The sequence below is a fragment of the Paramormyrops kingsleyae genome, chromosome 22, assembly GCF_048594095.1.
Source record: "Paramormyrops kingsleyae isolate MSU_618 chromosome 22, PKINGS_0.4, whole genome shotgun sequence".
NCBI classification, from domain to species: Eukaryota; Metazoa; Chordata; class Actinopteri; order Osteoglossiformes; family Mormyridae; genus Paramormyrops; species Paramormyrops kingsleyae.
Window position 1 is genome coordinate 130918 of NC_132818.1, and position 15787 is coordinate 146704.

The following is a 15787-nucleotide window of genomic DNA, read 5'->3' on the forward strand; positions in this document are numbered from 1 at the left end:
GCAAATGCATGCACACCCCCAGACATCCACATAGATACACAACACACACACCAAATATATTGCCATATAGCATATCTACATAACCGTACCAGAACATAAGAACATAAGAAATTAACCAGACACAATAGGTGATGTGCTCTCCTCAATGTACTGTAGTACAAGTGAAGCATTACGCTCCCAATTGTTGATAGTAACGTCTGAGGCACCATTTATTCAAGCAGCAGACAGCTCCAACATGATCAGATTGTAAAGGGAAGCCCTCCAGACTATGAAAGTGCAACGACTCGGGTCTTTCCACCTTGAGACCAACAGAAGCTTTGCAGCGACAGAGGATAAAGAAATCGTCTGTTGCTGAGAAGGGGAAAAAGAAAGGAGAGAGAAATCTAAGAGTAACAGAGATTGAGGAGAACAAGGGACAGTCACATCCAGCAGATCAGAAAGAAAGGAGGAGACCGCATACCAAAGAGCGGCCACAGGTGGACATTCCCAGAACATACCAAGGGCTCTAAGTGGGCACAATTTACAAAGGGTATCAGGATCGAGAGCCATAGCGAAGCGCAATCGTGGAGTACAGTACATCCTGTGCACAAAACTAAACTGAACGTGCTGGTGATTGGGATTTCTAGAAGCCCGCTTAATATTTTTAAAAATGGTGCGCCAGCACAATGGAGAAGGAGAAGAGATATCACCCCATTTACGGGCAACAGGTGGAATAACCTGACCAGCATTACGCAAAAACATGTCCAGCGTGGAGACTGGTCTATTAGATTTGGACAGGGAAGCCACAAATTTGCAAAAGGGGTGAATAGGCAAAGGAGCAGAGAAGGAAATCCCACATGTTCTGAAGACAGATCGCAGTTGTAGAAAGAAAAAGAAGGAAGAAGGAGGGATAGGAAATTTAGAGCTGAGAGCCTGGAACGTGAGGAGGCCAGAGTCATCAAATAGATCACCCAAAACACGGATTCCGGACGAGATCCACCGGGAGTTTGTGATGGGCTGACCACCAATGTTAAGCGCTCTATTAAGAAATACTGGTGTATTTGAGTGCCAGACAGGGACAGAGCCAGTGCGCTTCTCGACCCGATGGAAAATCTGCACAGCATAAGACACAATTGAGCCTAGCACAGGTTTAGCTGCCTTAGCTTTCAGGGAGAGAAAAGGGAGATGTTGCAGCTGATGCGGACGCGCCAGATTCTCCTCTATTGGAAACCAGGAAGGCGGTGATGGGGGAGGCTGAAGCCAGTGCCAGACCGAACGGAGAACAAAGGACCAGTGGTACCATTCATATTCCGGTAGAGCGAGACCCCCATCATCTCTAGAAAGAGTAAGAAAGGAGTACCTTATGCGAGGCTTGCGGGCATTCCAGAGAAAGGACGTTACTGTCGACCGGACATCTTTCAAAAAGTGGGAAGGGGGCGGCAAAGGAAGCATAGCACTTAAGAAATTTAAGCGGGGCAAAAAAAAAATTTCCCAGAGGAAACTCCAATTAAGCCTGTCAAAGGCCTTCTCGGCATCCAATCAGAAAAGAGCAGTGGGAGGAGAGGAAGAATAATCATTTTTAACAATATGCAGAAGACGACGCATATTGTCGGCTGCGTAGCGAGCTGAAATAAAACCAGTCTGATCGGGATGTACAATCTTAGCTATCATTAACTGAAGGCGGCGAGCCAACACCTTAGCCAATAGCTTAACATCAGAGTTCATTAAAGATAGGGGACGGTAGCTGGAACAATCAGCAGAGTCTTTGCCCTGTTTTAAAAGCAAAGAGATTATCACAGAATTTAAAGCGGGGTGGAGCTGAGAGGAGCGTATGGCGGAGGACAGCATACGAAACAGAGGGGAGGCTAACTGTGCCCAGAAGGTGAGCAGCACCTCAGCTTGAATACCATCCATCCCAGGAGCTTTATTCTTAGAAAATGACTTAAGGGCCTCAGTGAGCTCACAAAATGTAATGGGGGCTTCCAGTAGTAAGGCATCCTGCTGAGCAAGTATAGGGAGAGAAGCCAGGGAAAAAGGCGAGTCCAGGGCTGTCTGAGATGGAGGGCTGTCTGAGATGGAGGGCTGTCGGATAAGTAGAGATCCTTATAGAAATCAAGAAAACGGTCATTAATTTCAGAAGGGTTGGTGGTTACAGCTCCATCCTTGAATTTTACACTTGAAAAGTGTCACACTGGCGGAGCCTAAGCGCCAACAACTTACCAGGCCACTAGCGTAATACCGTGTCCTAGTGCGATGTACAAGAAATTCAGCCTTACGCAAAAGTAAACCATTGCGTTCGGCCCGCACCCTGGCGATACGAGCCTCATGCGCTTGGTCCAAATGCACCAATGCACTCCAAATGTGTCTCCTGCAAAAAAGCAATGTCCACCCTATTTCTAAACAAAATGTCTGTGACACTAGAGCGCTTCTGAGGGGTCGAAAGCGTCCTCACGTTCCAGGTAGCCATAACTAAGTTAGCCATCAGCAGCTATAAAAGACATAGATCCACAGCACAATACTGGAGAGAGAGAGACAAAGAGGGAGACGTCAATAGAGTAGCACATCGTTAGAGAAGGAATTAGTGAAAACCCATAAACAAATAAGCTCCAGTAATACAAACCCCTAACACCCCATAAGACAGAACACCATCATCCAATGAGCCGAAGGGCGCGAACCCCAAGGCAAAACAACCACAAAACACCCCCCTCCCCCCCATCCCCCCAGAACAGCGCGGGGCCAAAAGCCAGCACGTGACACGCAGGGGATAAGGCATGCGTGAATACTCAAGCCCGCCGACCACCCCCGGCGTAAACTACAAAGCAAAATCAACTATAGAACAGACACAAAATCGTTAACAGAAAAGCACCCGATTTATATACTCCACACGCACAGTGTGACCGCAATATAATAACAGGCAAACAACAAAGCAGACCGAATAAGCATATTAAATTGGCCAGGACCCGGTGGAGGTGAAAGCGCCGATTGCCTGAAGAGCTTCATCTGGGTCGGTAAAAAACCACTGGTTACCCGCAAAAGAAAGGCGAACTTTAGTCGGGTACAACAGAAAAGCAGGAACACCAGCTTCCCGAGCCTTCTTCAGAACGGGGGACATAGCCTTGCGAGCTCGGGCCGTCTGGGCGCTGTAATCGGCGAAAAAAAGGATTTTTCGTCCCTCGAAACGAACCGGCGATCTCCGAGCCTCCTGCAGTATAATCTGCCGTTCGGTGTAGCGTAGGAGATTCAGAACAATGGGGCGCGGGCGCAAACCATTGCCACTGCCGGCAGACACCCGATGAGCCCTCATCACTTCGGGACTGAAGTTGGTAAGACCCGGAAACCACTTTGCCCACTGAAGATCCAAAAACCGCAGTAAGTTGCCCTTCTCCACGTCTTCCGGAACCCCGACGATCCTGATATTATTTCTCCGCTCCCTATCCTCCTGCTCGGCAAGCTTATTACGAAGGAGACCAACTTCGAAATTGAACCCCAGTTCAATTTCGTGTTTCTGGACTTGGCCTTGAAACAACTCAAAAGATTTACCGAGCTTTTGCTGCTCCACCTTCAGATCGCCGACATCAGCCCTCAGATCTGTAAAATTCCTCTGGAAGGAGGACGGCAGGTTTGTATGGAGAGACTCGATCTGCTCCTTAACAAACTCTTTTAACCTGCAAACATCCGAACTCAGCGCGTCAGCGCTGCCCGCCATGTTGCCAGCGCTGACGCAACATGCCCGCACATGTTTTTGTGCTTTCTTCGCCGGACTTGCGGTCGAAGATTGAGGAGGTGTTCTGCGCCCAGAGTGATCCATAATAGCAGTAAAGTTATGCGGACGAGTTCAGCAAAGTAAACCAAAATAAAAGTGCCTGATAGACATTCAAAAAAACGGGAAACCGGCGGTAGGACTTGGGGAGCGAGACTAAAACGCCGCCATGCACCACTGAGCGTCACGTGGTCCCTCACCCCATGAAGGTTTTAAAAAAATGAGAGAAAAACAAAAAAATAAACATTAAAACACACCAAACAAAACAATAAACAGGACAGAGCTGCTGTAACTCGCTGCTGATGAGAGAAAAAAAACAAAAAACAAAAAAAAACAATAGTCGGTAGTGGCAGCCCTAACGTCAACAGTATAAACAGAGAGCACCAGTGATAAAACAATATAAATAAAATTAAAGTAATGGAAACAACATAGACAGACACAGCAACGGTACAGCATGAGGTAATAGTGGCAGTGTGAGGAAATGTTAGTGTCATGTCAGACAGTGTGTGAAGACGATGTCTTGGAAGCTGTGTGCCCGAGGAACTTGACCCTGTTGATCTGCTCCACACCATCCTCTGCGATGTAGCTAGGACTTTGGAGAGTCACCTGCTTGTCAAAGTCCAGGATCAGCTACTTGGTTTTGCTAACGTTGACGGTGAGGTTGTTATCTCGACAGCATCCTTCAGGATCTCTGACCTCCTCATCATCGTTGCAGATCAGACCAATGACGGTGGTGTCGTCAGCAGCTTCAAGATGGAGTTGGAGCGAAACTTGGTTATGCAGTCGTGGGTGAAGATGGAGTAGAGCAGGGGGCTCAGCACACTGCCCTGCGGGGTTGCCCGTGTTGGTGATGATGGAGGAAGAGTTCTTCCCACCAATGCACACTTGTTGGGAGTCTGCCGGTGAGAAAGTCCAGAATCCAGTTACAGTACATGGTGAAGAGCTGACCCCAAGTTCAGGAGCTTAGCCGTGAGCCAGCATGGAATGATTCTGTTGAAGGCTCAGCTGTAGTCCACAAGCAGCAGCCTGATATAACAGATTTTATTGTCCAGGTGAGCCAGGTTGGTGTAGAGTGCCTGGAAATATTCCTGCAAAACACACAGAATACATTAAGAGTACCCATTTTTCCACAGGCCAACAGAGCAACTAACCCCAGAGGTTGACCAGGATTACACTACAGCTTTGGAGGACTATGTTCAGCCAGATCTGATATGCATACAAGACACATACTGAGGGGGTGTACCTGCGTTAATGTGGCTCTGACTGCTGGACTGCAGCAACACCCTGGCTTCCTCCATCTCTGAACCCTCTCACCCTCGCTGGCAGCACCTCGGGGCCTACAAATCCCAGCATTCAAGAGGTGAAAACACAGACCCAGAGGGAAATTGGGAATAGCCTGTTAAATGAGGCAGAAGCAAAAACATCCTTTGACTGTGCTCTTTATTCGTGTCTGTATAAATCTCACCGAGTGGAACTTTACAGATTAAATACTGGCTGAGAATGTAAATGTAAACGCTGATAAGGAGTCAGGAACATAAAGTGCTCATGTAGTGCACACCTGGGTCCAGAGGGCACTTGTTCAGGTGGAAAACTGAACAGGCATCCTTCATGCTAAATCACAGCCGGTGCTGCTCAAGATGATGGACACTGTGGGGAAAGAGATTTGAATGAAAAGACAAACAAGAGTAACAGTGCAGACTGTGAATGAGTCTTTGGTCACGTCTCCCCAGCTCATGCCTGTGCCAGGCTCCATACTGACCCTAAAACTGTCTTTACACACAGGAAACTCACAAACTCAACACAATATGATCCTTACCTTGCCTGGGGAGTTTCACCTGGTTACTGAGATGCCAGGCAGCACAGACAGTCTTACCAGCAACAGATCCGCTATTAAGGGGTGCGAAGCATCTGCTGCCAGCACATGGCTTTACGTCTGTCAGCTGCATTTGTGCTGCTCCTCCCTCCTATAAAGCAAACGGTATAGAGATTGTGCAGAGTGAGGGACTTAGGGAGTAATACAGAAGAATAAAAGCTGAATCCCGTATCCAGGCGAGATGCGTGGCTGAGAGGCTGATGAACGTTTCAAACTCTTACCTCCACCGTACTGACAGCTGTTGTGCTGCTGTGGCGTCATGGCATCAAAAGTCTGTTTCTCCAGGCAAGAAAACAACCAAGACCAACCTTAATTATCTAAAGACTTTGAAGACTGATATAAATGGTAAATACGAGACGTGAGTACCACCCAACACTACCTGGAACTTACTGAATACTAAGTCATGCAGAAATGTAACCTAAAGTTATAATTATGGGGACACGTGCCCGTCCGCTGCAGGTGTATTAAACTCTTTCATACTTAAAGAACGCTTACAGTTATTACTTTATAAGGACTCATAAAACTGCAGTAAATTTATGGAATATATACTGCAGCAACTACTTTTTGGTCATTTATTAAGTAACTGACTAATATTTTCCTGCGGGATCTTCTAATTATGTTGAAATAAAAATGTAACTTACAGCGTAAAAACATGGAATCCAGTCAGAAGCGCATGGGCCTCTTGTGCGGTGGAGGAGAACTTGAGCCGCTGGTGTCGTCGGGCTCGGCCTTGCGCTTCCTCTGACTGGTGCCAGCGGGCCTCTGAGGAGGCCTCTCCTCCTGCCTCACGCCCCATGTTCGCAGAGAACTGCTCACATGCACGGAGACATGCACGGACATGACCACGGTGTGGTCATCACCGTAGTCCGTAATGCCCCAGAGTCCCTCGGGGATGCTGAGCTCATCCAGCATCCGCAGGTAGTTGCGGCCTTCGATCTCAAGCTGCTGCCACGTGCTGTTAGGGCCCACAGGGATCCAGAAGGTGGAGCTGGAGGGCTCAGCATGTTCTGGCTCAATCTGACTTCCAGGTTGAGTGTCAGAAGCCACAGATAAGGATGGAGATGAGGGCTCATCTTCACCCCAGGCCAAGGGGAGAGCCTCAGGAAGACCATTAGCATCCTCAGTCGTGGATGCTGGAGCTGCAGGGGAAGCCTCCCTTCTAGAGCTGGGTGATGGCAGCTCCTGTCCGTAATGGTCATCCTCCCCAGCTGGTGATTCTCCATCCCCATGCTGGACACCAGTCTCTGTACCATGATGTACCACTTGCAGTCGTGCAGGTGCTACGTGCAATAGGCTGGGATCCAACTCCTCCCCAGTGAGCCGCCAATAAAATGAAGGGACACTGAGGGCCAGAGACTGCAAGTTCTCCATGGTCAGTGGGCTCCTCTCGAAGTTCACGACCAGAATGGAGATGAACTTGTCCTCCACAAACTCATGAACTGGGACAAAATGGAACACAGAGAGATATATAAGAACATGACAATAACTGGATAAATACTCTACTACAAAATCAGTTTAAAATGAGTCCATGGGCTTCAGATTGTCAGATAAATGAAATAATGTGAATTACCGATAAAGCTAAGAAAGCTAAACCAGAAGACAACATCCATGCATACGCTTACTCTCACACATATCCAAATGAATAAATATTAAATGAAACACATTTAGTCCTGCACTTTTTTCACTAACAGTGATCTTGCTTTTCATTTTCTTATTATTTAAACAAGATGAGCAAGAATGGGAGACAGAAGGGGAGTATAACGAACGGCATTTCCTATCACATCGTTACATTTTCTCATTTTAAAACTCTGCTTCCAATGTATCCGTTTGCAGTTCAAAATACATTTGTTTCTGTAGATAAAAGTTGAATTATTCAACAGGTCGGTTATTTTACCTCGAAAACCAAAGGTGTTACTTATCAGCTTTACCTCAAAACTAACAAGCATTAGGCCAATGCAGACTTGGCCGTTCATGTCGTCTGTCACATACCGGGAGCTACAACTTTATTATCATTTAATCACTATAATCATTAATACCTTCTGGATCCATGTTCTCCACGTTTAAGGAGTGATGGATTCGAAATCTCATCGAGTAACAGTCCTTTATCTCAACTATCTGCACCATTTTGCCAAGAGCGAGAGTTTGCGCATCCAGAAAGTTTAACCGTTTTTGTTTTATTTCAAACTGCCTTCATTGACCGGAAACCGTAAATATTTTAAACTCTGCGCTAAGACACATTCGCATGGCGTTAGTTTTACCGATTCTGACGGGATAAGAAACGTGCGCAATTTCTCAAAATTACCACACAGTGGAGAATTAATGCCGGCAGGATCTTACTGTCTACAAAGCAAGTTCAATGCAAGTATAACCTTCACAAGTAAGACGAAGCATGGCGGCGGAAAAGAACAACATTTTTATTTTACAATTACTTCAAAATTAGGAACAAAAATACGACCAAAAATTCTTTAGTTTGACATGTGATCAAAATACAGAGTAAACTAATACATGATAGCATGCATGCAAAAGATCAACGGCAGAACAGGGACTTTTAACGTTGTCTGCATTAAAAAGGAATTAACCATCCCTCTCAATATAAAATTGGGATAATTTTTTTCTCTTCAGAGGCCTCCATAGAATAGTGCATCCATCCCCTCACTCATGTGTATAGAGACGTATCCTAAGGCTCTGTCAGCAACATTCAGATCAACAACAGCATCAACAATTTCACAGCTAGTTTTAAAACTTGCTTAAACGCACAGTGATTGCAGAAAATGATAAACAAATTAGGTAATATTAATTAAATTATTAAATTGTGCAGATTAATAGACAGAAAAGGTTATTGAATTTTACATTATGATAAATGAGAACTATACGTGATTACTAATTATTGTTAACTAATTTACTGTATGAATTTTTCCCCCTCGTTGTTAAAAATCATTATATGTCAGGGTGCCAGTCAGTGGAAGCACACAGACACGTTGGCCAGCTGTCCTATTCAACTACTTTTTGGTCATTTATTAAGTAACTGACTAATATTTTCCTGCGGGATCTTCTAATTATGTTGAAATAAAAATGTAACTTACAGCGTAAAAACATGGAATCCAGTCAGAAGCGCATGGGCCTCTTGTGCGGTGGAGGAGAACTTGAGCCGCTGGTGTCGTCGGGCTCGGCCTTGCGCTTCCTCTGACTGGTGCCAGCGGGCCTCTGAGGAGGCCTCTCCTCCTGCCTCATGCCCCATGTTCGCAGAGAACTGCTCACATGCACGGGGACATGCACGGACATGACCACGGTGTGGTCATCACCGTAGTCCGTAATGCCCCAGAGTCCCTCGGGGATGCTGAGCTCATCCAGCTTCCGCAGGTAGTTGCGGCCTTCGATCTCAAGCTGCTGCCACGTGCTGTTAGGGCCCACAGGGATCCAGAAGGTGGAGCTGGAGGGCTCAGCATGTTCTGGCTCAATCTGACTTCCAGGTTGAGTGTCAGAAGCCACAGATAAGGATGGAGATGAGGGCTCATCTTCACCCCAGGCCAAGGGGAGAGCCTCAGGAAGCCCATTAGCATCCTCAGTCGTGGATGCTGGAGCTGCAGGGGAAGCCTCCCTTCTAGAGCAGGGTGATGGCAGCTCCTGTCCGTAATGGTCATCCTCCTCAGCTGGTGATTCTCCATCCCCATGCTGGACACCAGTCTCTGTACCATGATGTACCACTTGCAGCCGTGCAGTTGCTACGTGCAATAGGCTGGGATCCAACTCCTCCCCAGTGAGCCGCCAATAAAATGAAGGGACACTGAGGGCCAGAGACTGCAAGTTCTCCATGGTCAGTGGGCTCCTCTCGAAGTTCACGACCAGAATGGAGATGAACTTGTCCTCCACAAACTCATGAACTGGGACAAAATGGAACACAGAGAGATATATAAGAACATGACAATAACTGGATAAATACTCTACTACAAAATCAGTTTAAAATGAGTCCATGGGCTTCAGATTGTCAGATAAATTAAATAATGTGAATTACCGATAAAGCTAAGAAAGCTAAACCAGAAGACAACATCCATGCATACGCTTACTCTCACACATATCCAAATGAATAAATATTAAATGAAACACATTTAGTCCTGCACTTTTGTCACTAACAGTGATCTTGCTTTTCATTTTCTTATTATTTAAAAAAGATGAGCAAGAATGGGAGACAGAAGGGGAGTATAACGAACGGCATTTCCTATCACATCGTTACATTTTCTCATTTTAAAACTCTGCTTCCAATGTATCCGTTTGCAGTTCAAAATACATTTGTTTCTGTAGATTAAAGTTGAATTATTCAACAGGTCGGTTATTTTACCTCGAAAACCAAAGGTGTTACTTATCAGCTTTACCTCAAAACTAACAAGCATTAGGCAAATGCAGACTTGGCCGTTCATTTCGTCTGTCACATACCGGGAGCTACAACTTTATTATCATTTAATCACTATAATCATTAATACCTTCTGGATCCATGTTCTCCACGTTTAAGGAGTGATGGATTCGAAATCTCATCGAGTAACAGTCCTTTATCTCAACTATCTGCACCATTTTGCCAAGAGCGAGAGTTTGCGCATCCAGAAAGTTTAACCGTTTTTGTTTTATTTCAAACTGCCTTCATTGACCGGAAACCGTAAATATTTTAAACTCTGCGCTAAGACACATTCGCATGGCGTTAGTTTTACCGATTCTGACGGGATAAGAAACGTGCGCAATTTCTCAAAATTACCACACAGTGGAGAATTAATGCCGGCAGGATCTTACTGTCTACAAAGCAAGTTCAATGCAAGTATAACCTTCACAAGTAAGACGAAGCATGGCGGCGGAAAAGAACAACATTTTTATTTTACAATTACTTCAAAATTAGGAACAAAAATACGACCAAAAATTCTTTAGTTTGACATGTGATCAAAATACAGAGTAAACTAATACATGATAGCATGCATGCAAAAGATCAACGGCAGAACAGGGACTTTTAACGTTGTCTGCATTAAAAAGGAATTAACCATCCCTCTCAATATAAAATTGGGATAATTTTTTTCTCTTCAGAGGCCTCCATATAATAGTGCATCCATCCCCTCACTCATGTGTATAGAGACGTATCCTAAGGCTCTGTCAGCAACATTCAGATCAACAACAGCATCAACAATTTCACAGCTAGTTTTAAAACTTGCTTAAACGCACAGTGATTGCAGAAAATGATAAACAAATTAGGTAATATTAATTAAATTATTAAATTGTGCAGATTAATAGTCAGAAAAGGTTATTGAATTTTACATTATTATAAATGAGAACAATACTTGATTACTAATTAATGTTAACTAATTTACTGTATGAATTTTTCCCCCTCGTTGTTAAAAATCATTATATGTCAGGGTGCCAGTCAGTGGAAGCACACAGACACGTTGGCCAGCTGTCCTATTCAACTACTTTTTGGTCATTTATTAAGTAACTGACTAATATTTTCCTGCGGGATCTTCTAATTATGTTGAAATAAAAATGTAACTTACAGCGTAAAAACATGGAATCAAGTCAGAAGCGCATGGGCCTCTTGTGCGGTGGAGGAGAACTTGAGCCGCTGGTGTCGTCGGGCTCGGCCTTGCGCTTCCTCTGTCTGGTGCCAGCGGGCCTCTGAGGAGGCCTCTCCTCCTGCCTCACGCCCCATGTTCGCAGAGAACTGCTCACATGCACGGAGACATGCACGGACATGACCACGGTGTGGTCATCACCGTAGTCCGTAATGCCCCAGAGTCCATCGTAGATGCTGAGCTCATCCAGCTTCCGCAGGTAGTTGCGGCCTTCGATCTCAAGCTGCTGCCACGTGCTGTTAGGGCCCACAGGGATCCAGAAGGTGGAGCTGGAGGGCTCAGCATGTTCTGGCTCAATCTGACTTCCAGGTTGAGTGTCAGAAGGCACAGATAAGGATGGAGATGAGGGCTCATCTTCACCCCAGGTCAAGGGGAGAGCCTCAGGAAGCCCATTAGCATCCTCAGTCGTGGATGCTGGAGCTGCAGGGGAAGCCTCCCTTATAGAGCTGGATGATGGCAGCTCCTGTCCGTAATGGTCATCCTCCTCAGCTGGTGATTCTCCATCCCCATGCTGGACACCAGTCTCTGTACCATGATGTACCACTTGCAGTCGTGCAGGTGCTACGTGCAATAGGCTGGGATCCAGCTCCTCCCCAGTGAGCCGCCAATAAAATGAAGGGACACTGAGGGCCAGAGACTGCAAGTTCTCCATGGTCAGTGGGCTCCTCTCGAAGTTCACGACCAGAATGGAGATGAACTTGTCCTCCAAAAACTCATGAACTGGGACAAAATGGAACACAGAGAGATATATAAGAACATGACAATAACTGGATAAATACTCTACTACAAAATCCGTATAAAATGAGTCCATGGGCTTCAGATTGTCAGATAAATGAAATAATGTGAATTACCGATAAAGCTAAGAAAGCTAAACCAGAAGACAACATCCATGCATACGCTTACTCTCACACATATCCAAATGAATAAATATTAAATGAAACACATTTAGTCCTGCACTTTTGTCACTAACAGTGATCTTGCTTTTCATTTTCTTATTATTTAAACAAGATGAGCAAGAATGGGAGACAGAAGGGGAGTATAACGAACGGCATTTCCTATCACATCGTTACATTTTCTCATTTTAAAACTCCGCTTCCAATGTATCCGTTTGCAGTTCTAAATACATTCATTTCTGTAGATAAAAGTTGAATTATTCAACCGGTCGGTTATTTTACCTCGAAAACCAAATGTGTTACTTATCAGCTTTACCTCAAAACTAACAAGCATTAGGCCAATGCAGACTTGGCCGTTCATTTCGTTTGTCACATACCAGGAGCTACAACCTTATTATCATTTAATCATTATAATCATTAATACCTTCTGGATCCATGTTCTCCATGTTTAAGGAGTGATGGATTCGAATTCTCATCGAATAACAGTCCTTTATCTCGACTATCTGCACCATCTTGCCAAAAGCGAGAGTTTGCGCATCCAGAAAGTTTAAACGTTTTTGTTTTATTTCAAACTGCCTTCATTGACCGGAAACCGTAAATATTCTAAACTCTGCGCTAAGACACATTCGCATGGCGTTAGTTTTACCGATTCTGACGGGATAAGAAACGTGCGCAATTTCTCAAAATTACCACACAGTGGAGAATTAATGCCGGCAGGATCTTACTGTCTACAAAGCAAGTTCAATGCAAGCATAACCTTCACAAGTAAGACGAAGCATGGCGGCGGAAAAGAACAACATTTTTATTTTACAATTACTTCAAAATTAGGAACAAAAATACGACCAAAAATTCTTTAGTTTGACATGTGATCAAAATACAGAGTAAACTAATACATGATAGCATGCATGCAAAAGATCAACGGCAGAACAGGGACTTTTAACGCAGTCTGCATTAAAAAGGAATTAACCATCCCTCTCAATATAAAATTGGGATAATTTTTTCTCTTCAGAGGCCTCCATAGAATAGTGCATCCATCCCCTCACTCATCTGTATGAAGACGTATCCTAAGGCTCCGTCAGCAACATTCAGATCAACAACAGCATCAACAATTTCACAGCTAGTTTTAAAACTTGCTTTAACGCACAGTGATTGCAGAAAATGATAAACAAATTAGGTAATATTAATTAAATTATTAAAATGTGCAGATTAATAGTCAGAAATGGTTTTTGAATTTTACATCATGATAAATGAGAACTATACGTGATTACTAATTATTGTTAACTAATTTACTGTATGAATTTTTCCCCCTCGTTGTCAGGGTGCCTGTCAGTGGAAGCACACAGACACGTTGGCCAGCTGTCCTATTCATTCAGCACCAGCCCATCTAGTAGAGAATTCAGCACCACGGACAGTGACCTGTGTTACTATGACATCAGGTTCCTTCATTGGCTCTATATGTTTTTCTAGAAATAACTAAATGGCTCTGTTGCAGAAATTTCCAGCCATAGACTTGGTTCCTGTATGAAGAGGATATTTTATTTTTACTCAGACCTACAGAAAACCAGCTCTGCACGCGATCTCCCCTTTACTGCTGGAGCAGGGCACACGCAGATCAACAAGTGACAATGCAGCAAATACAGATGAACAATTTCTCACAGCTTCAGAAGGAGTCAGATTACTTTGTAATTCAGAGTTTGTCTAAGACTTCTGCTAGAACATTTTGTGCACTTGAGCCTACTTTCAAAATGTATGGCACCTGGGTCTACTAAAACAAGGTGATGCTGCCTGAACCACCAACCAAGGCTGGGGAGGAAAGGGAGGAATACTAGCCAAAGCAAGGAAGAAAAGCAGCCCACCCTATCTCATGGTCATGAATACAAGAGTTAGGGAGTGTTATGAAGAAGACACCACACTTTAGACCACACAGTGAATTACACCAGAGAGAGATATTGCATTCTAGCTGTGTTACGTAACATTCCTCAGCCTTCAGTTTTTTCCACACTATGAAGGACATAATTCAGGGTGACAAACAAAACAGCGGAACTGTAGGGCAGCCATTTATTTGTTTCAGTAGTTTTAAGAAAACTTGAACATAAAATGTTTGTTTTGCTTAGATATAAGTCCAGTTGTAGCAGACTTATATTGGCTTTAAGTGATGGATGTTGCTTGTGTTAATACTGCTTTGATTTTGAGGATGAAGTCTGAAGTGTAGGTGACATAGAAGCATGTAGTTTGATGTTTGGAGGTTGTAGTTTTTCATGGGACAATTTGAATATGGAGTACTGGTGTTGTACTTTTTAAGAGGACAGCTCACGAAAACTAATACAGAGTATTATAAGTACCTCTCTTTAAAGGAACTGAGCTCTCTTAGTGTATTTTACATCACATACACTCTTGGTTCGCTGGGCGGTCCATCCCACTGTAGTTGGAGAAAGCTGCCATCAGTCGTTCGGTGTAGCACTCGCAGGATTTACTAGGCTCCTGCTTAAACTGATGCATCATCATCCAGTCCATGCGCGGGGCGACCTGTATCAGAAGGGTTGCCACATAGCGAGGTCTGTTCTGCCTGGGATCCAGCAGGTCACTGACAATGTCCTTCAACTCCTTCATCTACAGTGTCAGATGACCAAAGTTATCTCCCTCTTGAGGATTTGTAAATAACAACATAGGGGCAAGAATTTTTTCTGCCTCGTCCTACTGCCTGAGTTTTTGACCGCGGCACGTCGTCACTGATAAGGAGGTGGAGTCGGGCGCTGAATGGTTATGATCCTCATCTGCAGGGGGGAGAGGGGAAGGGGCAGGGGAACCAGTTGCTACTCCTCCCTCGGCGGCATAAGGAGGAGACTGCTGTTTGGGCAGCAATGCTTGGGCAGGGGCCACACAGTTTATTCCTGGGTATCTAATTAGCAGACACCTTTTGGTTCCTTCAGGGGCTCCACAGACAAACTCATTGACAAAATAGAGTCGTCACAGACAAATGCTTTGTCACATGCTCAGCCGACATGGACTGTGTGCTGTTTACATATTTTTGGCAGAAACGGAAAGCTCATATGCATATCAGCATATTTTTGGCACAAGTGGAACTCCATCATTTTAAAGAGGGTAAACTCTTCAGGAAATTTACAATGTCAGAATAAACTGATTTTTTAACAGGAGTAACTAATGTGCCCTAATAAGGAAATACATACAATCAGAATAAAATACCTGTGGTTTTTAACAGTGGTAACAATCTGATACGGAAAGGTATCAGATCAACATATCTATAGCATGTAACGGAGCTTGCTCCCCTCCAGAACTCATTGTTCCAGTAGTTATCTGAAATTGTCGTTATTTGGAATATTAAAGACTATGAACAAAAATGGACAATGCAAGAAAATAAAACAATGAGTATGACAGAAAACTAGAGTATTGTTGCAACGGTTGGTACTAGCTGGGTTATGTACTAGCTCACATTAGAGAAACATCATAAATGCTACTAATACACAACTGGGGGGGGGGGGGGTGTGGCTCAGTACATGGGCTAAGTCCCCACAGGGATCAATAAAAGTATCAATTATTATTATAACTGTAACTGCACGTAATAACCGGAAAGCATAATTGCTTACTTTCTGCCGAAAATTCTTGCAGCAATATGCTACATTTATGAGCTAGCGGACATGTAATTCTGTTCTACGCATGC

The 15787-nt window shown here is 44.3% G+C and overlaps 1 protein-coding gene across 3 annotated transcripts; it reads right to left on the bottom strand.

Moving 5' to 3' along the window:
* Positions 1-4605: 4605 nt before the first annotated feature.
* Positions 4606-12636, bottom strand: LOC140581668 (uncharacterized). Of its 3 annotated transcripts, none has more exons than XM_072705126.1 (8): positions 12533-12636; positions 11138-11935; positions 8696-9493; positions 6254-7051; positions 5834-5885; positions 5298-5703; positions 4983-5076; positions 4606-4827 (listed from the first exon to the last, which is right to left on the bottom strand). In XM_072705126.1, the coding sequence occupies exons 1-2, from the start codon at positions 12618-12620 to the stop codon at positions 11160-11162; spliced, it is 864 nt and encodes a 287-aa protein (XP_072561227.1). In that variant the 5' UTR covers positions 12621-12636; the 3' UTR covers positions 4606-4827; positions 4983-5076; positions 5298-5703; positions 5834-5885; positions 6254-7051; positions 8696-9493; positions 11138-11159. The 3 variants fall into 3 exon arrangements, with proteins under 3 accessions (XP_072561227.1, XP_072561229.1, XP_072561228.1); XM_072705128.1 differs by having other exon boundaries at positions 5834-5891; XM_072705127.1 differs by lacking the exon at positions 11138-11935 and having other exon boundaries at positions 4607-4827; positions 12533-12628.
* Positions 12637-15787: the final 3151 nt, after the last annotated feature.

Coding starts and splice junctions, on each gene's coding strand:
- LOC140581668 (XM_072705126.1), bottom strand. CDS start 12,620: ATGGTGCAGATAGTCGAGATAAAGGACTGTTATTCGATGAGAATTCGA. Junction 11,936..12,532: donor GGAGAACATGGATCCAGAAG/GTATTAATGATT, acceptor ATTTTGTCCCAG/TTCATGAGTTTTTGGAGGAC.